This window comes from Oryzias latipes, chromosome 7, assembly GCF_053564925.1.
Source record: "Oryzias latipes strain Hd-rR chromosome 7, Olatipes_Hd-rR_3.1".
In the NCBI taxonomy this organism is placed as follows: domain Eukaryota; kingdom Metazoa; phylum Chordata; class Actinopteri; order Beloniformes; family Adrianichthyidae; genus Oryzias; species Oryzias latipes.
The window spans coordinates 16,572,980-16,598,539 of NC_136243.1; the positions used below are offsets into that span (position 1 = coordinate 16,572,980).

Below are 25,560 nucleotides of genomic sequence, written 5' to 3' on the forward strand. Positions count from 1 at the left end.
GGTTGAATAATGGGGCTGCGTCTGTCTTTGGTAGTTTGGTGGGGTCAGAGAGGGACGTCATTAGGCTGGTCTGTGGTTTTCAGCGTTGTCACAGGGGGGTTGGGGGTCAGAGAGAGCCTTGTTTACAGACTGTGTGTGTTTACATTCCTCATGGTAAGCTCCAGTTTTAGAGACGGCTGGAAGTGAAAGGAAATGCTCTTATTCTGCTTAGTAATGGAAAAATCCTGCACAGTAAGCGAACTGATCAATTGCAGAAACCTGATTTGAATTGTTTTCTTTAATAAGTCAAATTATCTTATAAGTTTCCCCAGTGCATTATGAGTAAAAAGGCTTATTAACAGCCCTAAAACCGCCAAATTGAACATGCGTTCAAGTCTGTTTTTATAAGCGGATTTTTGTGCAATTCCGGTTATTGTTTTTCTTTTTAAAAACATTTTGGGATGTAGACCCATTGAAAAACTAAATAAAACTAAAAACCGTATTATTTTTATACACTTTTTTTCACTTTTTTGATTTGCTATAAAATAATTTCATTATTCAAAATGACAAAAGGACATTTAAGGATATTTGTCGGTATATTGGAAAACATATTGTAGTCAGTACTTTTTTATATTTTAATTAAAACTTGCTCCCACACCATGCTGGACCTGCTTGATTCGTCTTTGAAGCAAGGCTAACATAAGAAAAAGAAAAAAAAGGAAACTTTAAACTAGACTACTTATTAGACTTTTGTCTACAAAAAAACAAGAGAAAAAAAAGAAAGCATTGCTGCTTATCTGTAAAGACGTACATTTAAAAATGCATACATCTTAACTAGCGTTACAAATTTAGTATTAGCCTGTCATGTTGTTGGATGCATGAAAGGATGGATGTTATCTCCTCCACGTTTAAGTTTTCTCCTGGTGTCTACCTCTTACAGTGCTGAGACGTTCACAGTATTAGTTTGAATATGTAAGCGATTAGCATGATGAGGTGTCCATTATCAGAAATTAACCTTTTATTGGACACCCTGCAGCCAATCAGAATCAAGTACTCACTCAGACCATAATATAAGAGTTTATATCTGAAAGAGTTGGACTTTCAGTGACACTTTGACAGACCTTAACTCAGAAAAGTAGTGTTAGATGTTAGCCCATATAATATAGAATAAAAAAGCATTTTTATACCACTGCAAAGATAAATAAATTTAGTGAAATCAAAGACATTATTATTATTATTTTTTTTACCTGAGTCATGATCCAGAGACGTTCGATCAGTTAAAAGTTCTGCAGGTTTCCACGCCATTGTGCTTTACTTTTTTTTTAATCACTCCTGAGCAAATTTGGTATAAAAGGGAACACAAAGCCAGTTTCATGCTTTGTGTGCGGTTCACCTCTGCACAGGTTTTTCACAACTGAGTCTCAGGTATTCCATACATTTAAACTAAAAAAAACCCAATGCATTCCAAGTGATCAAAAAGCAAAAAACAGAAATAACTTCTTTTATTTTTTGAAAAAAACCCAAAAATTAGGTTCTTGTAACTGATGGACGCCAAGAGTAACAGGAAGGAAAACTAAATAAAAATGATAGGTAATTAATATTTTTGAAGGTAATTAACCTTTTGGGGTGTTGTTTTTCATCCAAATGAGACACATCAAGGGCAAAACTAAGTAATACAAGTAGAGTTTGTTTATTTCTTAGAGATATGCCTAAAATACCGAAGCTTTAAAATTCTTCACTTATGAGATTGTACACTTTGGTAATTGAAGTTTTTCTCTGCCGCAGCAGCTTTCTTCCAGTTTTGTTTTAGGTGTATTAATGATCACATTGACCCTATAATTACATGCACATTATTGGCAAGGGTTGACTGAAACATCCTTTGTGTAATTTAAAAGTAATTAAGGTCAGTAGATGATTAATGATGGTGATTTTACAAACGTTTTTTTTGCTTTTTAAATTATTTAGGTGGTTAATAAGTATACAAATCAGACCTGGTATCCCTAAATTTCTTAATTTTTCCTGTTTGTAATTTAGATTCAGATAAGATTTTCTATTTAAAAAGAAATTAATTAGGTAATTAAATAATCAACATAGGTAAAACACACTTAATTAGTATTTAAAAAAAAACAAAAGAGGCCAGAGTCAGAAATCTACGAGGTCTGCGTGGTTGGGGGGGGGGGTGGGGGGGGGGGGGCAGGCACAGAAACCAATTTAAACTTAAATATAGGACATGTTCATGTTTTATTTGGAGTTTAAACATGTTAGATTTACATTTAGGGTCATAAGGAAGATGATTTGTTTTTATTTTTTTTGCATGCAGCAAAGCAGCTGAGAGCAGCTTCATACTTTCTGGTTCCAACCCGAAGTTCCATCGGCGGCACACAAGAATATCAATCTTGTGTTTTGGCGCCACACCAGTGAGTGATTTACAAACTAGCAGGAGCAGTTAAAAACTTGAGTGTGTAAAAATGTACTGCAGCAAGTTTGTGATTATGTTCAGATCTCTTGGTTTTACAGGGAAAAAATAAAGTTGTTGGTTAAATAAATCATTTTCTGTGGATCTTTTATCCAGTTGTTGATGAGAAGACAGAGTCTGCAGGATTTTTTTCAGTTTTAAGGATCTTCCTTTTGTATTTGTAATATGAGTTCTTCAGAAGCAAAACTTAGTCCAGTTAAAAAAGAGTCAATTAATGCAAAACCATAGCCGTAAAGTACATTTATAAAAAAATAAAACAACTTGTAAGACAAAGATGATTTCTCCTCTGTGCTGTTGATAGCTTTAGTCAGGTTTTAAAGTTGACCTCAGCAGGGTCACAGGGTTGCTGGGGTCAGCAGCCCTAGGCTGGAGCCTGTCCAGCCACTGTTAGGTGAAAGTGGGAGGATTTTGACAGTCTATTTTAGGGTCACACATTCACATTCACACCTTAGGACAATGCAGAGTCACCAATTAACCTATAAAGCGTGTCTTAGGAGTGTGCCTGGAGAAGACTCGCACATGCACGGAGAAAACATGCTAACTCCGCATAGAAAGGTCCCAGCATTCAAACCAAGGCCTCTCACCATGTGTGTGAATGTTAAAAGTAGTACTATCTTAGTCCACTAACATTTTCTCCTTGATTAAGGTGGCTGACCGTGTAGAAATAATGTTCTAGGGATGTGATGGAATCGATAACATATCTCCCTATGTTGTTTTTTGCTGTTCAGTGCTTTTGATCAGGAACATTTCTGCATTCCCCTTCACTGAGCGACTCCTTTGCGTCGAGTACCATTTACGTATCCCCTCTGACCCGAGAGTTACCTCCAAGCTCTTAAATGCTGCGTTGTCATTAATAATGTGTGTAGTAATTCTAGTATTGATCATCAAGACTCAATCCTTGATGTCGCACACTGGCTGAAGCTGGATTTTAATGTCCGTGTCCTTGATCCTGGATGTGTAATCTGCTTGTGGAGCTCTAGATCTGTTGCCACTTTCATCTGCGATTTTCCTCTGCTTTTTTCCATTTGGCTTTGTCACAGAATTCAGCCGGTGTTAGTTTTCTACCAGGGGGTAGGGTGGTGGGGGGGGGTGACCTGTTCGAATGCTGCAGGTTCTTGGGTTGTCTGGACCCGTGGAGGGTCGTAGAAAGGTGCGGCCGCATCTTAAAGGAGGAGCAGATGTGTCTTGCAGTTCCCCTGAGGGGACGAAATGACAATGGAATGTACCATTGTCACGCAAGTGGTAAATGTATAGTAAAATATTTGTAAGGATGATGTAATTTACACGCACCTATGCGGTACAGGTGATCCTGTCATACGATGGCTTTGTGCTGCACTCTAGTCAGTAGTGAAGTGCACGTATTGGCTCCTTACTGACATTGCATAAATGGGGTGTGCAGGTGATTCATAAGTCCCCCTTAGGAGGCCCACACAAACTACGCTCTGATTGCCTAATTTTCTCATTACTAATGCAAGGAGGGTGCAACTGGCTCACACTTATTGCTTGAACAGCACTAACTGGCTCCTTGCACAGTGTACAAGCTTTGGGGGGTGTTGAAAAACGTAAAATCCATACGATGTGCCTACTTCCCCCCTTACATATTGCTTAAGTCTTTGCTGATATCCGTCGCCCACACCATGCCTGTTTAAAAAAATGTGCATGAACAATTTTGCTCTACAGGCTCATCCAGTGATCTACAACCCTAAAATTTTGTGCAGGCCACCTCCTTACAGATTTGCCATTTTTCGCCCGCAGACAGACAGCCAGGCTTAAGCGCGGTGAATTCAGATTGGACACATTTGGTTTACATCAAGTAAACCAGAGTTTACTTCCCCTGAAAATACAGTCAAATTTTTCAGTTTGGATGCACCCCAAGTGGACCCTGGATCCAAATTAGGCGGACTTGGTCGGCCCTTTCCAGTTTGTATACACCCTAAAACCTAACTGTGCCCTGTGTCTCAACCGTGTTCTGCTGACAACCGTGACATTTTGGAATGCTGTACAGGTCAATAATACGGTGCCTTTTTTTTTTTCAGACAACTTAACGAAACTGCGATAACGCAACATCCAACCCTCACCTCCGAACCTGCCCCTCATAGTGGTGAAAAAGAAACATTACCTCACAGTTTGCAATGAAACACGCATCACATTTTCATCGTTAGCGCATAGAACAAAATTTCTCAACACGACTCATTTGGCACATCCTTTCAAAAAACTGCTTTTTTATTATCTCGGCTGTGACATTCTGAGTAAGACATTAATGTGAATGCGCTGTCTGTCAGCCTTTGACTGAAGTGCCTGTCCGATCTGCTGAACTTTTCTGAGCGTTGGTAGTTAATAGCTGTTTCACAGCTTACACAGACAAGCGTTCGCTTTATACCTCCGTTTGACAGGAAACAACTAAAAATATCACACTTCGGCTGTAATTGCTGTGTTGCCGTCTTTATAGTTGGTCCCGTATCTGGCCACAGCAACCTCCAATGAATGTAATTGCTGTGTGCACAGGGGAGAGTGTCATGTCAGTTAGCCCTGGTTGTATAAATATAAGGTATACAGCTGGACTAGGTGCCACCCTTCCTGCATATAAAATATTCTCCATGAGGCCAAAAAGCCATTAACAGTTGAAGGAACATGTTAAAGACCAAGAAAAAAAACAAATGAACATCTTGTTACTTTGACTCCAGAAAAAGTGACACTGGATGTGATAATTTCACAAATAAGAACTTTGACACAGGGAGGGGGGGTCGATCGCCTTCTCCTTCTACTCTCTTATTATTACTCTATGGTTCACTTAATTACTGTAATAAGTGTTTTCCTTCTGGAGGTGGTCTGGAGGTCTGTGAGTCACAGTCTATTAAGGCCACACATGCTAAAGGAAAGGCACAACACCAGATGCTCGGCCTATGATCAAAATCACAGAGAGGGGCCATTCTTCATTCAAGGAGCCCGAGCTGGAAGTACCTTGAGAAATGTTTTATAAATGAGGCCAGGTGAGTGGACTCGCTCCTCATGTCTCCAGGCCCAGCGCGGCCCTTCTCTGTTGTGGCGTGAGCTCTGTGAAGTGCTCACAGAGGCGTCGACAGATTGAAGAAGTTGGTACAAAGAGTCTGTATGTGTTTGGCGGAGAGCTGGTCGGATGTTGTTACAGAGACGCCCCCAACACGGCTCACAGAGCAGCGTTTGGGAGCACAGAAGCTGAGCATGTGAAATGAAAAATACACCTTGGTTTATTTTTTTTCTTAGAAAAAAAAAGGTAAAAAATAAAAAACAAACAACCATGACAATGTAACTTTTGGGGCAGAAACTTACGCTTGACAGGGTTGCAAGCTGCATCGTTTGTTAAGGATTTACCTGAAATATGAAGAAACTTTAATTCAGTGGGCCTCGCAGATAAAAATTCAGTATTTTGTTAAGTAAAATAAGGATTTAATTTCAGCTTTGATGCACAAATGCATTCCTGCAAATGTAATAAAATTGAAAATCTTTGTTGACTTTATTTAAAAAGAAAAAAGGAAATAATTTTATTTATTAGGATTTTCGGCGAAGCATAACTCAAAAATCTACCTGTTTAATTACCTGAAGAATTTTTTCTTTTAACTATTCTTTCATTTCTTTTCACATTTATTGAGTACCAGAATATTTAAATTTTAATTAAAAAAATGTCAGTCACTGCCTTTAAGGCTTTCTTAATGTTAAACCTTACAGCTGGATTAGCAGACATGATTATCAACGAAGATAATATTTTAAATTTTGTAGAGATAAAAAAAGGTAGGAAAGCAGCTGAAAATGTGTAGCATTAAAAAAGACACATTTAGATACAGAAAATTGTTTCCTAATTTGTTGACATGTCCTGAAATTTAATTCCCCGTCAGCTTTGGATTAATTTTAGGCTCCGACCAGGCAGGAACCAGAGGCTTTTGAAATTGTGATCACAGCGTTTGAAAGCTCTGGATCAGTCAGTGGTTAAGATTCCTAAACATTTTAGAGTGTGTGAAGGATGAGTGTAAATATCCCAAATGGAAGCTGTGGATATTTTTATTCACAACTTTATAGAGGGTTGTTGGACAGCCAACAGTGTGGCCTTTTATTAGCTGAGAAGGGGATCTGGGCAGCAGCTTGGTGAGATGCTAAATCCTGTTATGTTGACGTCTGCAATTCATCTCAACCTTTTTTTTTCTTCTTTTTTTTTTCTCATGTGTGGTGGGAGGCTGGCTGCTGTGCTGCCTCGGACAACCTAAAAATGAAACATCACACAGAGCTGTGATGAATCTCTCGGAGACTTCGGTTTAGAGGACAGCTTTGAATCATGTCGAAGGTGGACACAGGACAAGTTTTGCAAATCCAAGTCAGATCTGATAGGTGAAATAATTGTTTTATGTTGATAGAATGGTTATGCACTGCAAAAACAGAATCTTAAGAAGGTAAAAGACGAATTTTCTGGGAACGACAATCTTTAAAGAAAGTTTTTAGAAAGCAAACTAATCTTAAAATAGAAAATAGAAGATTTCTTGTTCATTTTCTTACACCATTGGCAGCTTTCTTTTGCTTATTTAAAGAAAATCTGCCTATTTTCTAAGAATTTTTAAACTTATTTCTGACGGGCATTTTTTTGTAGTGATAAAAAATGTTGTTTACTGCGGAGCCCGTGTCCTGACATGGAAAAAATAAAATATATCTTGCGCCCACAAATTAATATCTTGTTCCCACAAATTAATATTCCGTTCCCACTAAATACTATTTCGTTCCCTCGAAATAATAAATTTTTGTGAACGAAATAATTAATTTGTGAGAACGGAATAAATAATTTGTGCAAATAAAAATAATTATTTACGTCATAAGTCATTCATAAACACGGATATGTTCCTCATCTTGCCACAAAAGCCACTTTCAGCGGTAACTTCCGAGTCTCTGTGACCCACATTGGTTTAAGAAAGGAAAAAAAAACATTAATGATCAATTTATTATTGTCTCAATGAATATAAGAAAAATATCATAAGATTTATGATGCCCAAGCTTGCTGCTTCGCCATACTGCAGCGATTCTCCGGACGTTGCTCCTAGCTCTGCCGCAGAGCTCTTTTGTTTGTCATGCCAGCATCCGGGCAGCTGGCTGTCCGTCTACCGGCCAGCAAGTTGTGGTATGGGGTATTGTAGAAATATAGGAATAATAATATTCAGGATTTGTCTTTTAGTAACATTAATGATGTCAGGTGACTCATTAGCAGTCACTTAACATCCGAAGGCTACTTGTCTTTTATTAACATACTCGTTAGCAGTCACTTAACATCCGAAGGCTACATGCTACGTATCCCATCATGCATCACACATATCCCATAATGCATCTCGACCAATCACCACGGCCCAGTAACTGTGATGCGTTCAAAGACAATAGGACAAATGATAGGCTAGGTAGCATGTAGCCTACTAGCCTTCGGATGTAAAGTGACTGCTAATGAGTATGTTAATAAAAGACGGCAAGCCAACTGCCCGAATGCCGGTGTAGGTACCGTAAACATTCGGCCTGCAATAACTGTTCGGGGTCCTTTCTACTGAGGATAACGTCACACTACGGTAGCCCCACTTGGACAAACTACGTAGCGCGGAGATCTGCTCGGGCTCTAGATATTTTCATTTCACGTTTCCTTTTGTAACCCAAAGTTGTTTTCCTTCATAAGTTGTGTCTGACATTATTCTTTGAAATAGTATTTATAGAGATTTTGCCACAACCCCACTTTGTAAAAAGATCTGTGGCTGTTACAATAAACCAAGCGAACCGTGTCTCTAAGCAGAGCAGCTGGAGTCTCGTAGCTTCGTGTTCACAGGCAGGGAAGGTGCTTTGTTAAAGTGTGCGGTACAGAGGAGGGCTCTGACTGCAGTCCGTTCAGCTGCAATGCACTTAATAATAATCACAACAATAATAAAAGAGCGTTTAGAAGATAATCTCGCTCTGTGTCTGAGCTCTGTTTGTTTGCAACAGACCACATAATATCTTCTTCTATGGCAGTATCGTAATTTGGTCAGACCAATCACTATCTGACACGTCATCGGACTAACGGACAGCCAATCACATACTGTGACGTCAGCACTAGTCGAAGGACCCCGAACGGTTGTTGCAGGCTGAATGGTTATGGTACCTACACCTACATGACGAGCAAAAGAGCTCTGCGGCGGAACTAGGAGCTATGTCTGGAGAATCGCTACGGTATGGTGAAGCAGCAAGCTTGGGCATCTTAAATCTTATGATATTATTATTATATTCTTGAGATAATAATAAATTGATCATTCTTGTTTTTCTTTTTCCTTTCTTGAACCAATGTGGGTCACAGAGACATGGAAGTTACCGCTTTAGTGGCAGGACCGAGAGCATATCTGTGTTTATGAATATGGAGCACGTGTCCTGACATGGAAAATTTACATCTTGTTCCCACAAATTAATATTCTGTTCCCATGAAAGGCTATTTTGTTCCCTCGAAAAATTAATTTGTGCGAACGAAATAGTAATTCGTTGGAACGGAATATTAATTAGTGGGAACGAGACATATTTTATTTTTTCTCTGTCAGGACACGGGCTCCATATATGAATGACTTATGATGTGAATAATTAAGACTAAACCCATGAAGGTCTATTTTTTTCTCATCTGGCTCAAAAGCATAGCTTCAATCTTGCTTGCCATTTTTGCTGCACCAGTGTTGTTAGGTTGGGGGTGTGAGGGACTGTAGGCTAGCGGGAGATTGTGTAAACAGAGAGTTACGCCAGATGGGAAGGGGGGGTGGGGTTGCACAAACAGTCCCCTCCCCCCACAATTCAGATCTAAATTTCTAATTAACCTTTACCGCTCTGCTGAAATTATGTCCTAGAAAACGACACCGGTTTTATGATTTTATCTAAAAACAGCATATTCATAATTACAAGACTACTGGGAACCCTTTTACAATAGATCAAAAGATGATCGGAGTGGGACTTTAAATCTGGAGTCACATGGGGTTACATTATTGTCTAACTATATTAATCTTTATTCCAATCTACTTCTAAGAATGTGTTTTTTAACGACTTCATAGCTTATAAAATATAAGTATAAAATCTATTTTTTTAAATAAATATTTGAGCTGTAGGTGACCCACCGAAAGGCCCAACAGCAGATGCTCGGTCTATTCGAGTCCACCTGCCTTCTAAATTAAAAAATAAAAAGGCTTCATTAATATTTCTGACCTTTTAGATTTTAAAACCTGCACAATCTCCAAATGCTGTTCCTTTTGTTCTACATGAGCTCAAAGCAGAACTACAGACTGTTCCAGACACAATGCCTTGCTTGGTAACATCACATGGGTCATTTGCGACAAATGCGGTGAAGATAAAAGAGGTCCCGGCTGCTCTGCACCTTCAGTCATTATGTAGTCCTTAACCCCATCCTGCTCCACCGCAACCCAAACTATAGTGTAAGTGTGGTTCAAGGACGGATAATTACAATACTTTCCTTTTTAATTATACACTTTTACAAACAGTGATCCTCAGAACACACTTTAATGGCAATGAACCCAGCACCCTCCTGCCTCTGCCACAAGGAGCTAATGAAAATGAGGCATTTAATCTCCAGATGGCTTAGTTAATCTTTTATTTTTGATAAAATTTCCAAATCTGATTAAAGGTGGTGTGGCACAAGCTCTAATCTACGGATGCCTCCCCTTCAATTCGGCTATTTCTGTATCTGAAGCAAGGGTGATGGCATGGAAGGGGGCAGGTTTGGGGCAAAGCAAACAGCGTGGGTCTGAACACTCAAAGTAAACATTGCCCTGTGTTTGAACTACACACTTTCGAACCTACAATTCTCCCACACACTCAGGCTTTTTCCTTTGAGTCCCATTCCTGCACACCCCCTTCAGTCAGTTAAATTACACTGCTTCTCCCAGGGCCCTCCCATAAATCAGGGAGGAAGCACACCTCTGACAAGGTCTCACCTCTGCAGCCAGCAGCCCCCTGCGGCGCCTCCGACTCGCATGTAAGGCCCGCTTTAAAATAAAAGAACTACATTTCAAAGAAACTCCTAATCACTGTCCCTGACAACAAAGAGGTGATTTATCTCGCTAATTTTGTGCAATTATATTAAATCCTTGTATTGTGCAACCCTTTCCAGCAAGTTTTCTTTGCTGAGTAAGGGCGCACGATTATGCTTTTCAGTGTTCAGAAGTCCTGATGCACAGCAAATTTTAAGTTTTAATGAGGATATAATGGAGCGTGCGTCGAGTCCGCTCCAGAGCCGAGGACACATTCCTCATTATCCAGTAAAAATCCTTAGAATTCAATATTCCAGTGAATGTAAAAACAAACTATGGTCCATTTGGGGGCTTTAATATCCTCAAGTGCTTGAACCGCGGTAGAGATACAAAAGGGGCAATATTCAAAATGACACACTCCCTGGAGAAAACATTCAAAACATCTGAGTATTGCCTAACATGTCTTTCTTGTTGGCTTTTGTTGTTTTGACTTTGTTTATTCATCCTTGTCTCGAAGCCCCGACTTCATTTTCTGCTGCCTTAACTTGTTCCCAACGCCTTTGATTCCTCAACACAAAAGAATGAAAGACTGAGTTTAAAAAAAAAAGAAAAAGAAAGAAACACAATCTTTTCATCTTGAGCATGAGTCAATTACCGAAAAGCATTAGTGAACACATTGCTCTCAGAGGATTGTCCCCTGGACTGAAGCAAAGAATGTATTGATTCTGACATGTTTATTTCCACGGCAAAGGCGCTGTGGGTTTCCAACAAGGCCGGCACATTTAGCTCCTCTCGCCCATGTGTTTGCTGGAAGGCTCCCAGTAACATTTAGGGCTGGATGTTTAAACAGCGCTCTGACAGATATGGATTATATTCGTTTATGGGTCAAGATTTCATCCTCTTTTATATCCTTTTGATTTTGTGAGCCAAAAAATGATGCGAATCGACTTCTCATTTGACAAAAATGCGTTATTGTTGGATATTTAACTCTATGAAGAAAGCCAACAGCTCTCTCTGTCTTTTTCTTGAGATCGTGTGGTAAAATTTATTGTGTTTAAGTGTTTGTGCCCACATCTTCTGGTACAACTAAATGGCGTCAGCTCATTTTCAAATACTTAACTTGCAAAGTTCAGCACACTGACTTTCAATCTGTTTACTTTCACATCATGCAATGCTCATTTTCCAAACTAGTGTTTATATGTACAAATTAGCCCATGTAGCACTCTAGTTGTGTTATCTGATGCTTTTCTGTAACATCCACTTTAAATAAAATGGGAGTCAAATTATTTTTGAAGTCTGGTTTTATGCTACAGGAATCTCTTTATTACTTTATTGAGCAGATAGAAGTTGAATCAAGATGTCATCAAATTTTAAACATTGATTGGGGGAAATTATTTTGCTATTAAAGAATATAAGGGTAATAAAAAACCAAGATGTTAAAAATGAGTTTGGATTTGCTTCTTCTTTTCTAAGAGAACATTTGTTATAAAATAAATTCAACCCAAAATGAATAACCACAATTTAGCTTAAAATATCTGTTATTTTGAAATATTTTGAATTATGTACTGCATGTTTGGAGCTTGTTAATATTAGCCAAGATCATGATCATGATTTAAAGATCATGTGGGTTCATTCATTGGTTTTTTAGTAAATGTAATGAGCAGAACTGAATAAATTATTTATAAAAGATTACTGGCTTTATTTTAAAAATCCCAGCAAGAAAATATCGTTTGCAGTTTGTATTAGGTTTTTTTAAAGACCCAGTATGTTCAAAATTATGTGTTTGGTGTTTTTACCATGTTCTTGTGGCAGATTAAAACTGCATTTATGATTATATCTTTATACAAATCGTTGTGAATCAGGAGAAACATGTCACTTTAAAAAGCTTGCAGCTGTGACATAGTCGCTACAGTTGCGACAGCTTTTTGTGTAAAAAAAGAAAAGACTTTTGTTTGGCTAAAATGGAATAAGAAACATAATTTTCGAAAGTTATTTTGTTATGGAAGCATTTAACAAGGGGCAATCAATTAACAATTGTTACTTCCACTGCAAATCCTTGGGGGGCACAGATTCTGTCAGGCTTCTTTCAAACTTGCTTTTTCATCAAGAAAAAGCAAGTTTTGCTATCATGAGATCAAATTAAACATCCACCTTCTTTTTATGTTTTTGGGGCAAAATATGAGTGCTACGAAACAAATCAACAATATTTGAAGTCGTGCCTCGACAGAGAAAACAAATTCTGGCAGGGAGAACATATCTTAGCACAACACAGAGAGAGACTGAATGACCTCATGAACGTCATTACCGATGCTTTTTAAAATAAATAAATCCAATCTCTAAACATCTTCTGTGTCTTCCATGCATTGTAATGAGATGTACACAGACAGATATTTGATTTAGCTGTAAATCTAGGTATTGTTCACATCCGTGTTTTTGAATTACATCGCATGAGTTGGTTTGTGTTTATTCGCATGATTATTATTTCTTACTTAACGTCCAAATTCGACGCTACCATCTGGCATACTAATACGAGCTTAAGTAACATCCTAAATACGAGGCTTCCACCTGGCGTAACATAGTATTCAAAATCCATAATACAAGAAAATATTTTCCTTTGTGCTGCTAATATGTTGGTCAATTTAAGTCTGATGTCTCTTTTGAACGCGGAGGAGGGCCACCGCCCCATCACTTTCAGTACGGAAATAGGTATGTGGAGTGCATTCGCTGTGGCACCAATTCTCAAGGAGTGCAGGCGGCGCGATCTGCAGGGAAGCCGCAGGACGAGCAGAGACTGTGGAACTTGGAAGCCAGCCAACTTCTTGTTCAGGGTTTTACGCCATCCACTAGAAACCCCCTACTGCTGGGAGTAGGGGGTCGCAGGCTCAGGAAACGATGCATGGATAAAAGACAAAAGCAGATCAGTCTTAGCAATGAATATCTGTATTTTAGCAAAACTAGTCAGTTTTAGAATTCTTGAGAAAAAGGGAATAAACGACAAATCTGAGAAAATGAGATCAAGTAGTAAGTTAAAGAGAGGGTTCTGTTTGTGTATTCACCACACCTTAGAAAGCCAGCAGAGGCACAGATTCCAACAGAGAATCGACATGGTGAGATATGGAACCTGCACGTAATGTTAGCACCAAAAATGTACATGCACCAATGGTAAAAAAAAGGAGAGACCAGAAACGCAAGGCAGAGAAACATCCAGAAAAGAATCACGGTGGTCCGGGACTGAACAAGCCAGAACGATCAAGCGAATACCGTAGGGAATGACGCACACATAGCAAAATACAGGTGGCCCAACAGGGACAAAAATCCCTCTTCGTCATACGTCCAACAGATTGAAAAGACGACACGCAGCACAAATACGAGGGATTTTAAAGTGGGCAGAGAGGCTTGCATTAACGAACCATCAAGATTCATGGCAGAAGATGAATCCAGACAGGTGGAGGACCACACGTCTTACTTTGATAAAGCTGAACACCCAGGTTCGAAAACGGCCGACCGTAGAGATGCAACGACTGGGATTAAAGAAGGAGAATTGACCACCAAAAAATCATCAAGAAAATGCAAAACGAAGGGGAGCCCATATGATTACACAAAGTTCAGCACAGGGCATCTGACATAATAGTCAAAAACATGACTGCTATGACAACCGAAAAGTTAACGGACAAAGAATACTTTGAGCGCCACCTAGGGCTTTACGATATGAGGAAAACTCGCGAAATACGATATTATAGATCAATATTGCAATGACGATATAACTTGCAATAAATGAACAAATAGCAAAAACAACAAAAACGTTTCCATTTCACTGCAAAGGTTAATTTAAATAAGAGTCAAAATACCTTAAATTATTCTCCAAATGACCCTCGTTTAATTAGTAGGGCAACATCCAACATAAAAGCTCCATCCGATTGGTCAACAATTTGAAGGGCTCCATCTGATTGGTCAAATGCATAAAGGGATTTATTCAATTCATGAAATAGTTCAAGTTGCCATGGAGATTGTTTTAGCACATTTAAGGTTTACCATTACAATTTTCGCCGACTTTTGCGATATGGATATTGCACAGCTTGAAATTGTGAAAACGATAAATTTGCGATTCATTGTGCAGGCCTAGCGCCAAAAGATGCCACTGGGAGGGATGGAAAGACAGAACAGCGAAAGCATCTGTGATATTAGCCTTCCCCGTCCATGTACTGCGCCTGGTGGAAATAATAATGGAGGAAGGGCGGAGCAGAACCAGACGACTGAGCATGCGATTGTGACGACACGAGCTGTTTCTGGACCAAGTGAATTAAAATGAGAAAAAAGAGCCACAGAAAATGTCCACAGAAGAGGGACAGGTCCAACGACTGACCAATCCAAACGCTGGTTAAACTATGGAATGTAAAGCTGCCTTAATAGAAAAAGAAACAAAAACAGAGAGCCGCCATAACAAAGCCAGCACCGAAATGATGGCCAAATTCACATCCAGCTCCTAAATAACAAAAGGGTAAACAGCACAAACAGCAGAGAAAAACGCCAAAAGTCTCATCGAATTAAGCGAGGGTGAGAAACCTGTCCAAGTGAGGACCGCCAGCCTTAATAACCACGGAAAAACCCCACAAACCCAAAAACGGGAACTGGACGACACAGAGCCACACAGCAGAATCTGAACTAGGTGTGCATCATTACTTTCAAGAACAGGAACTGCAATTCCCAGGGTCCTTAGGGGTGTCGTCATCGATGATCGGGTTGAGCAGAACCAGGAAGAGCCGCAACGTGGAAAAGCCTCAACACGTAAAAACACAGATGAAGAGGGAGGCATGGCACGCTTACCATAGAGATTCCGGTGATGACGGCTTTCAGGAAGGCCCTGACATCCCGATTGAGCACCAGTGATGACCCGAACACTGCATGACGCTCCCCCACAGATGCATGCCTGAGACGCGGGTGCTGCTGCGCCGAAAGACGCGGGAGCCGCGACACTGCCTGAGCAGCTGAAAAAGGAGGGGCTGACGCAGGGAAGACGGACACCCCCACATCAGAAAAAGGGGGACCATCTGGTCCGAAAGAACGGGGGGAAGACATCATGCCACTGAGAAAAGTGAGAAGGAGAACAGCGAGCATGAAGAACTGGTGATGAACGCAGAGCTTGCGGAAATGGAAGAAGAGGGATTGGACCGCACATCTGGAACTTGAGTAGGACGCAAAACAGGTGAGTTAATTAGACTGAACCACCCACGGGGAGGAGTAACCACGTAAACGCACTGCTCGAGTTGCCTGCCTGAAATACTCCCAGGGTCGTTCGTTCAATGGAAACAGCAAAATTATGCTTTTTCGAAATTTCTAGAATTTCGATAAAGTTTTGCCCACTCGTGTAATGGAAACATAGACTGTCTTCAGCTTTCCCTTCATACAGCCAGTAACCCGGGCTCTGGAGAATTGTTCAAGTGGTTAAGAGACATTTTGCATTTGTCAATCCTTATTCTTATTTTTGCAGTTTGTCACTCCTGGTTCACCTGCGTGGAGCTCAAGAGACACGGGAAAATCTTTGTTGTAATTTTCTAAGAACCGCTTTAAAAAGACCTGTCAATCAAACACTTCAGACGTCAACGTCAGACCCACATGCTTTTACTGAGGCATCTGATTGGTCAGTTAATAACTTTAAAAATAAATAAGGATTAGAAAGATGATTAAGAAGAAGGTATCAGAGCATGAATGGTTATTCTAACAAACAGAATGACTGAGCAATAACTGTCTATTTTTTCAATTGAAGTCTATGGGATTTTGGCTTCTTGAAACCAGCGGGTACTTCCTATTTGGGAACACGAGAGGGGAGGGGCTTAGCTGTCCCTAGTATTTACAGTCTGTTGTTAAAGGTGGAGAACAAATTTCACACTCCAACAAGGAACTTTAGTTGGGAGTGCGTTTTATTGTTTGTCTTTGTTTGGCCTTACAAGGGACTGTCCAAGAGGTATATGACCTTTTCCCAACAATGGCTGGGAAGGCTTCAGTCTCCCTGTATCCCTGCTTGGGACTCAGATAAATTAATGACTATTCTAAAATATAAAGTAAAATGTGGAAAATGCAGAAAGAAAAAGCTGAAAGAAAGCAAATCACCACTTACTGCAGTGGAGGGTGACAGTTCAGTAAAAACATCTTTCCCTTCTCTTTGTCTGTATTTGAGGCTGCTATAATCAGGGATTAAACTGATTATTGCTGCTGCAATTGCAAGCGAAACGTTTCTGAAGATTAGTCAGTTTTTTACTAAATTGTAATCAGCCTGTTATGTCCACTGTATTCCATATTCCAGGATGAATTTAAAATGGAGTTTTCTGTCCATCGTTGATAACCCCACAGCTGCAGACTCATCCAAATTTTTCTGCAGATTAAATTTCTCACTTTAACCTGGAGGTCTGTAGGACGAAATTACTGTCAAAAACCTTTTTGTGTCTGTCATTCACCCAGCAGATTTGAAGAAGCATTTATTTGTGTTTTTTAGAGATTCTCACAGGGCATCAAATGTTGAATTGAGCGTAAAGAAACAGAGAAATAAAAGAATAAGAACTTGACAGTACTGCTGCTTTTGTGTAGATGAAGGTGGCCATAAACAGGTAGATGACGACAGATCTTCATCTCCATCAAAACTAGGTCAGGCAATGTTCATTTCACTTTATACCAGCCTGCAGTGTTTGAATCTATAGATAGAGAAGATTTTCTCAGCATTGGAACCTTTTCCTAACTTTGGATGCTTCAGAATCTTTTTTAACTGGCAGACTTTCAGGACTCAGGGACTGTCATTTCATTTCCAACAAAAAGCTTTTTTTCTTTCTGAATGCAGAAGAAATAGGAGAAGGATCTCATTTGTGGAGCGGTGGAAATTCATACATTTTGAGAGATACCATCTTTTCATCAAGAAAAAGCAAGTTTAGCTATCATGAGATCAAAAAAACTGTCAACTCACATGTTGGAATTAATACTAGAGGTTCATAAAATACTATTTTTATCCTTGGTTTTCTTTTCTCAGTCTGTGAACTCATCACAGAGCAGCTATGGTTGTTACCGGGCGACTTGATCATGACACACAAGCTTGCAAAGATGTGGTTAAATAGAGAAAAACCTTCCCTTGTAGCATCATTACCGACTAAAACTACACAACTATGTAGTGCAGGTTTCTCACAGCACTTCAATTTGCTCTATGAAGCATGTCTCAAATAGGATGCAAAGGTATTTCTGCATTATAACTACCCAAACATGATTACATTACATTAGCAAATGTTCTTAAAAATTGTTGGATCCCCCTCAACTATATCCCTAATTACTCCCAAGTTATGATTTATTGCAACAAGCTGTTATCCAATATCTTACAAGCATTATATCTGCTGCACCCAACAACTGCCTGAAGTAGTAACCATCTCAGGCTGTCTAGATGTAAATTTAACAGAGAATAAATATCGAGCTGTGAAGTAAATGTAATGCATAATTGACAGTTTTATGTATTCACTGAGTGATTTGCTTGGAAAAACATGCACGGTCCATCTTAATTGTAATAGCAGTTGTGTACTTTGTGCGTGCTCAGAACTTATGATGTGTGTACTCGCACACAGAGGAACTGCACAACAGAGCAGAATGATAAAGTGAACAGATGCCCCACATGGCAACATTAATCATTTGATAAATAGAGGGATTGTTTGAATTTCTGCATAATGAATCTTGGAGGTGCTGAGATTTAAAACCAGGAGTCCTGACAGAAAGACAGATATTTTGTTGTGATTAATACCTTTTGTACAGAAAAAACACTTCCTCACAAGACCTCCCCTGCTCTCCTGGAAGAACCCCAGTGGAAGAAATGACATTGTTCCTGGATGATATAAATTAGTGCAAGGCTCAGTGAACTCGTGCAACATTTAACAGCTTTGAGGGCAAAAAGTGATGGTGTTTTAAATGCTCCTTCACAAATGTGTTAAGATAAAAAAGTTATAATTAAATCTTTATTAATAAAAAAAAACATAACGGTGTCCTCTAATTTTGAGAATCCGTATTAGCGTCCTGCTCTCAATATTTTTTGCTAAATTGTTCAACAAACACAGTTAATTTATTAAGGCAATCAGATGTTGGCAAAAATGATAATTGTCTTATTTTTTTATTGTATGACAAGGAAAAATGTATTTTCTTGGAAAATTCATGTGTTCATTTTAAGAGTTATCTATAATTTTTATAAAGGCTCTTAAAGCACAAATTGTAAGTTCCAAAAGCTCAGAAGTCATTGCAAACGTATTACAAAAGCTAAAAATAATGTCTTAATAACGTTACTGATTTAAAAAAAAAAGGGAAAAAAGTGTACTTGTGTTTTTAAACAATAAGGTAAAAAAACACTTTAAAAGTTCTAAAAAGGACATACCCGGTTTAAGTGCAAAGTTGACACTAAATGTTTTTCATATTTAATTTATTCTAGGTAACGGTCAAAGAAAGGAACATTTTTCAATAGATCTAAAGCTTTTCCCATTTTTTATCTAAAGTCACAAAAGCCAAAAATTGGCCCATATTCTAAACAAGCTAAAATGCTGATGTAAACATGTTTTTAGTAGCTAAAAGGAGGATGAGTTGAAGCATTATTCTAATAAAGTAAATGATGTAAATATATTCTTTAGAAAAATATAGAATATTGTTGTCTATTATAAAACAGTATAATAGTGTACCCTTTTGCCTGACCATTCTCTTTTATCAACTAGCTCATGCATATTTCACATGCACCTGTATGGGGGTTGACCCATTAGGGTGCTGCAGGTTTCTGGGTTTTCTGGGCTCGTGGACGACTTAACCCTTGTGCTATCTAAGGCACTTTAGCATTGGGAGTGGGGTCATATGGACCCCACAAGACAATACGCTTAACCTATTTTCTTCAATGATTTTTGATCTTCACTGGTGTCCATGGATTACATGAAATCCTCTTTACCTTTATCCACCTTTGTCATGGTAGGGATAACACGTCAATGTAAGGGTGGGGTCATCTGGACCCCCATAAGATAGCACAAGGGTTAAGGGACCTAAAGGAAATGGAACGTACCATTGTCATGTGTGTGGTAAATGTACTGTGAAGTATTTATAAGTTGCACGCACTTCTGACGTACAGGTGATGACGTCACATTACGCCACACTCTATTCATTAGTGTGGCGTGCACTGGCTTCTTACTGAGCGTGCGCAAATGCTGCACGCACAGAGTGCACATGAGACTTTTAAGTGCCCGTAGGACACCAAATGGGATGCTAATGAACCTACACTCCCGCCATGTCATTTAACGTGGTCTGCGAGAGCATAAAAGTTTTTAATTTCCTAAAATAAAAAATAAAAATGGGTGTGTATTTATTCATATCTACAGGGATTTGGGCTTGAAATATCGGATTGGGCAAATATACATTTGGACCTAAACACTCTCCATATAACCTAACCTGACAGAATCAAATGTAAAAGGATTTATGCTAGAGTAATAAGTAAATATATGTCTTCTGTGCAACTGTAATTGTAACTTTAAAAAGTTATAGTAAATAAATAAGTGAGTTATTTAACATTAAGGAATAGTTACATTTATTTTTCATTACATTTAGTTACATGTATTAGTTATATCTGGCCCTTTGAGGACAGCCACTATGCTGATGTGGCCCTCAGTGAAAATGGGTTTGACCCCCCTGCTCTACGGGCTCACATAGCTGTCTACAACCCAAACATTTCGTGCAGGCAACCAGCATGCCTTAAACCAGTATACCCATGTGTCACTGGCAGACAGTCATTGTCCACCTGTAGGGGCAGTTGTGACTAAGGCATTACTGTGTGCTATGTCTCAACTGCCTTCTGCTGACAACCTTGCTATATTAGCATGCTGTGCAGATTGATAATACAGTGCTTTTCCTTTCCAGACAGCTTAAAATTATCCACTTAAAAAGGCAGTTGTGACTCAGACGTAACCTTTCTAGCTTTAAGTCAATTAAATGGGTGTTTATTCAGATTTGTTCCTGATTATCGGGGAAATGAACTCGGGTTCACTTTAAACAAACCAAATGTCTCCAGTCTGAATACACCCTCCAAAAACGACACAGTTGTTGGGTTTTGGCTAAAAACTGCATCATTTTTTTTATTTGAAATGGTTTATTTCAAGCAATCACAGAATAATGCACAACACAATACAATAAGCATTCATACATTCATTCAAAGTTGTTAATTACCGGTAGATCACAACAGACCACGAAGGGGCGGTTTTACGGTAGATCAAAATATAGTTGGAATGGGACTTTAACTCTTCAATTTTAGCCAAGGCTGTTGCGCTTTGTGCCACAAAGTTAGCAATTTTAGCTCACACTTTTCTGAAGCTGGGTCACTCGACTGTCCCAGAATTTTTGTCAGCGGCGCCGCGGCAGCTGCACAGTTTAAGTGGGTCTTTCCCAGTGGGAAAGTCTAAAACACAACCTTACATGAACACAGGACACATTTTTGCACAGACTTCTGTTTTGTTTTCAATTGTGTCTAATACTAACTTTGACTTTTTTGAGACTGCCTTCCTTCTCTATCACATAGATTTATACTGATATTAATATTCATGAGTAAATGTTGTTATGGCAACCCAATGATAATTAAATGCTGAAACTAACACCTTTAGATATATTTTTTAAACTTCTGTAAATGTAAAAACCTGAATATTCGTATTGTTTCCACAGCCTGTTTAAATGTGTTTAAAGACTCAAACTCTTTAGAATTTGAATATTCTGTGCTGTCGGCTTTTTCACACAGCAGACTCCCAGGAGAAGGCAGATCTATTCAGCATGCTAAATTCAAGGCTTTAGGTCGTAAGTCATTTCCCTTTGGAATCAGGCAGTTCCTGCAGAGGACTTATGATAGGGGTGAATTCTGGGAGCTGTGTAAACCTTGTTACGATGTCCATTCTCTATGTGCCTCAGGGTAATCCTAAACACCTGGGCAGGTCAACTGGGATTGGATGGGATTAGGAAATCCACGAAAGCCAATTTAGTCAGACTTCTTGTTAATTTAATTTCCATTTCAAACTCAATCCAGCAGTTACACAACAGCTAGAACTGTGTTCTAATTAGATGCATACTTAGAATTGACAAAGTGTTAGATGGTCTGTTTTTAATTTTCTTTTTTGCATTAAGGTTTAATCTTGAATGCATGTTTTAGACCAGTCATGCACCATGTTATCCAATCGTGTCTGTTCAAAGGAACATTTTGGGTCCAAATTAAAGAACATCTCTGAATTTGTCATGAATTGTCGTATTGTAATGTGATGGTAATTTAAAAGTATACATATTTTTAACTACACTGTCAAAAATCAACATATGATTCTCACCACATTTAAAATTTATATACAGAATAAAACAGATCCAGGTTTAGTTTTGAGATCATATTTTTTTTACATGTATTGCAACAATAGATTTTTTATTTGATTTGATTTGAAATGGTTTATTTCAAGCAATTAACTAGAAATAATACACAACAGCAATATAATCATCAGTTATACATTCATACAGTAACTAATCAAACTTAGGATAATTAGACATATTAATAAATATTGCTTGAAAGGGAGTGGAAGGAAGCGAACTTATATAATCCCACCCCGTTATACTATAACCATTTTATTACATGATTTATCAATATCCGGTTCCCAGTTTTTATCAGACAGAATTAAAAATCATAAGATATCGATAAAGCACATGACAAAGAGCAATTACTTAAGTTTTACGTCAAAAATAACTATTTTAGAAATCAACATGGCAAATGCAGATCAGTCATCTGAAATATATGCAGATTATGTTAATTATAAAAGCCATTCATATGAATAAAACATAATACTATATCAGTAAAATAGACAACACTGTTCCAGGAATTTTCATAGCAAAATTTCATCAAGTATCAAAAGTTAAAAACATGTGCAAAATGATGCTACATTAGGAAAGATTTTTGAATCAATTTATCAATTTTTGGAGAAAGTGAAGTAATATCATTAAAAGACAATCAATTTAACAATTTTCAATAAGTGATTAATCATTTGTTTTACTTTTTTAAATATTTTTTTTGTATTTTTTTTTTTTATAATAAAGTAATGCTGTAGGGGAAAAGTAAAAAGGGTCCATAACTGTCGATTGTCCAAGGTTGGTATTTCTTCTTTTACTGATAACAGCCGTTCTATTTGGTTCTATTCTATATTAGATGGTTTTACAGTCAGCAGGTAATTCTTCATGTTTGGAAGTTGTGAACACTGTCCTGAATTCTGGTGCAGAGCAAACAAGAAAACTCTTTTCTGCTTAATAACAACGGTCACGGTGTATTTACTAGTGCATATTGGTTTACTACAGTGGCTGTCCATCAAATCAAAGAGAAGGTGAATGGTCTAAGAGTTGTACATGCACTTGCTGTAGTGTGCTTGATGCGTTTTCTTCTTCATGCTGCTTTTGCAGTGATCAGTGCTAGTTTTGGGCCCTCCCAAAGTCTAAAATAAGAGCACCTTAAGAAACATGCAAAGAATAAAACAATCTAAAGGATCAATCATTTCATATGCTTTTCTGTGTGTCAAGTTTGATCGTTTCAGTTTAAATTTGAAATAAGAAAATTACGCAAAATGTTATTATATATTATAATATATATTATATATACATATATTATATCAGTTCTTTGGAACTTGAGCTCTTCAGAGTGTGTAGACTTTGAATTGAAATGTTATTTATACCAGTTTTTTTCCTTAACATGCTTTATGTGTAAATGTTTGGTATTTAAATAGGTTTAGAAACAGCAGGTAGTCAGAATAATGCTAGATTTTTTTCCTATTTTTGGTTTAAAAAAGCAAATAATAAGTTAAGAAATATTTATTTTCCAGGTTTACCTGAACTCCATCACATTCTTTCTTCCACATGTGCCACATTTGGAAAGCAAGCGTTTATCTTTTATCTTCATCATGACATTCAATACAATCTATGCTCATTTGGATATTTTCTCATTATTCCTCTTAACATTGACAGGTAGTGTTTCTTATCATGCTCATATCTCCCTCTCTCTTTTCTCTTAGATGTGGACGAATGTGCAGAGGCGCTGGACAACTGCAGTATTGATGCCATCTGCCAGAACACTCCAAAGTCATATAAATGTATCTGCAAGTCAGGCTACAAAGGAGATGGGAAACATTGTGAAGGTAAAACTCAGCAGATGATTACCACTCTGTGTGTGAAGGCACACACTTCTGCTCCCCTCTGTGGGAACATGTACATCATTTTTTTTCCTGTACAATGAAGTGGATTGCCTTATGTTGTAAGCCCCTGGGCCAGTGACAAGTTTGGTGAGAGCTTCTGTCTCAGCTAATAGATCTCATTAGCTTTGCAATTTTTCCGGACAACTGAGAAAGCTGAAAGCGAAGAAAGGGGGTGGAGGCCAGGTGGAGTGGTCCTTTGTGACAAGATGAAATGAAGCAGTAAATTTCCTGCGCATATTTGAGGGGAAAATTAAGACAGCAACTGAAACAGCAGAGAGGCCCCTGTTTGCTGTCAGGATCTTTTTGCCGCCAGAGGCTGGCCTTTCACACTCTTTGATGCACAACAGTGTTGCAACCTTTTTCTTTGTCCAAACCCTGGGGATCATTATACCCAATACTTTTTACGTTTGCCATTACAAAACCACATTTCTCAATGGCGTTTTTTATTTCAAGCAGTATTATTCCTTCAGTTAGTTGACTGGTTGCTTCTGGTGGATTTCTGCTTGTTATGAAAAGCTTGGTATGTATTTTCTATCATAATTGTTAGTTTGTGTGTCCAATAAGCTTAAAGCTACGGACATACCATTGCAAGTGATGCGCATTAAGGAACGGGTTCACACTGGACAAACAGGAAAGGGCTTCTTCTTCATTTTCTTTTTTTTTACTGTTTACCAGCACATGTTTGCACCTTGTGTTCAAAGAGGCTTGGTGTGAAATGTCTAAGTGGTGAAAATATCTCAAATCTTGCTCTGGCTTCTCCTTTCACAGATCTATTTCAATATATGAAAGACTTGATGTCATATGGTACCAACCGGGAAAAAACTGCAATTATGAATTTCTCTCCTCTAATCAATTCACAAATGGTTGGCACTGATGCCAATTAAAATGTACGCCATCCTTACATCACTATCAAATCCGAGTCCCTGATTGGTGAAAGTAGGACATGGTTGAACGCTAAGTGTGCGTTCAGTGGCTGCACAATTTGTTTGTAGAGCCCAAAAACAGTTGCGTAGCTAAGCGAAAGATAGACCTTTCATTGGAAGTGGTCACTGAGATGAGAAGATCAAACTATTTTCAAAGCTCTTAGCAACTCATCCTTTTTTTTTGCTGACTCATATGTTGCTTTTGACATTGCTTTATTTACTATAAATCAAACGCATAACTTTTACGTATATTTGTCTATCCTATTTTAACTTTTTACTGATATTCCCCCTAAAAGAAAAAAATCTTTTATTTTATCTTTGTTACGTTTCAAGAATTAAGGATTGAAATAATTATCATTATTATGCCTTTTCTAAACAGTGGAGGAGCAATTGCAGATAGTGGCAAAATGTGGTCATTTTAAACCCCCTTTTCTTCCCACTGTAGAGAAACAAAATTGCTTTTTTGCAGAACGGTAACCTTAAGCGTGGAACCCTTACAATAAAAAAAGAATGTACTGACTCCTCAGTCAAACATTACTCAAACGCAAATCCCAACCCTTTTTAGACAGATGTGAAAACACCAATAACTCAAGGTTGACACAGCTAGAATTAATGCTGACATGAAAGGTAAAAATTTCAGGTTCAAGTGTAAGAACCTTGACAGGTGTTAAGAAACACAAGGCTGTAATTTCTGGTTATGGTGCTTTAGCGAAATGTTATGAAATGTTATGAAAGCCTAAAAGGCAGAATTTCTGGCAAATACTGAGAGCAGACTGAGTTAGGTAGCCTGAATTTAAAAAATCACACAAACTGTGGTCTTGTCATTTTTGGGCATTTTATATCTAAACTTAAAACAGTCAGAGGAGCAGAAATAACCATAATTTGGTAGTTTATGTTCAGAACTTAGCCAAGAAATATGTGATTCTGGGCTTTAATGCAAGTAATGGACAGAT

At 38.3% G+C, this 25,560-nt stretch overlaps 1 protein-coding gene across 2 annotated transcripts in view; it reads left to right on the forward strand.

Moving 5' to 3' along the window:
• scube3 (signal peptide, CUB domain, EGF-like 3) overlaps positions 1-25,560 on the forward strand; it is a 95,426-nt gene that overhangs the window by 12,209 nt on the left and 57,657 nt on the right. For both annotated transcript variants that reach the window (XM_011477411.4, XM_011477412.4), the window contains exon 2: positions 23,505-23,627. In XM_011477411.4, the coding sequence (XP_011475713.1) occupies positions 23,505-23,627 (123 nt within the window). The remainder of the gene's footprint in view (positions 1-23,504; positions 23,628-25,560) is intronic.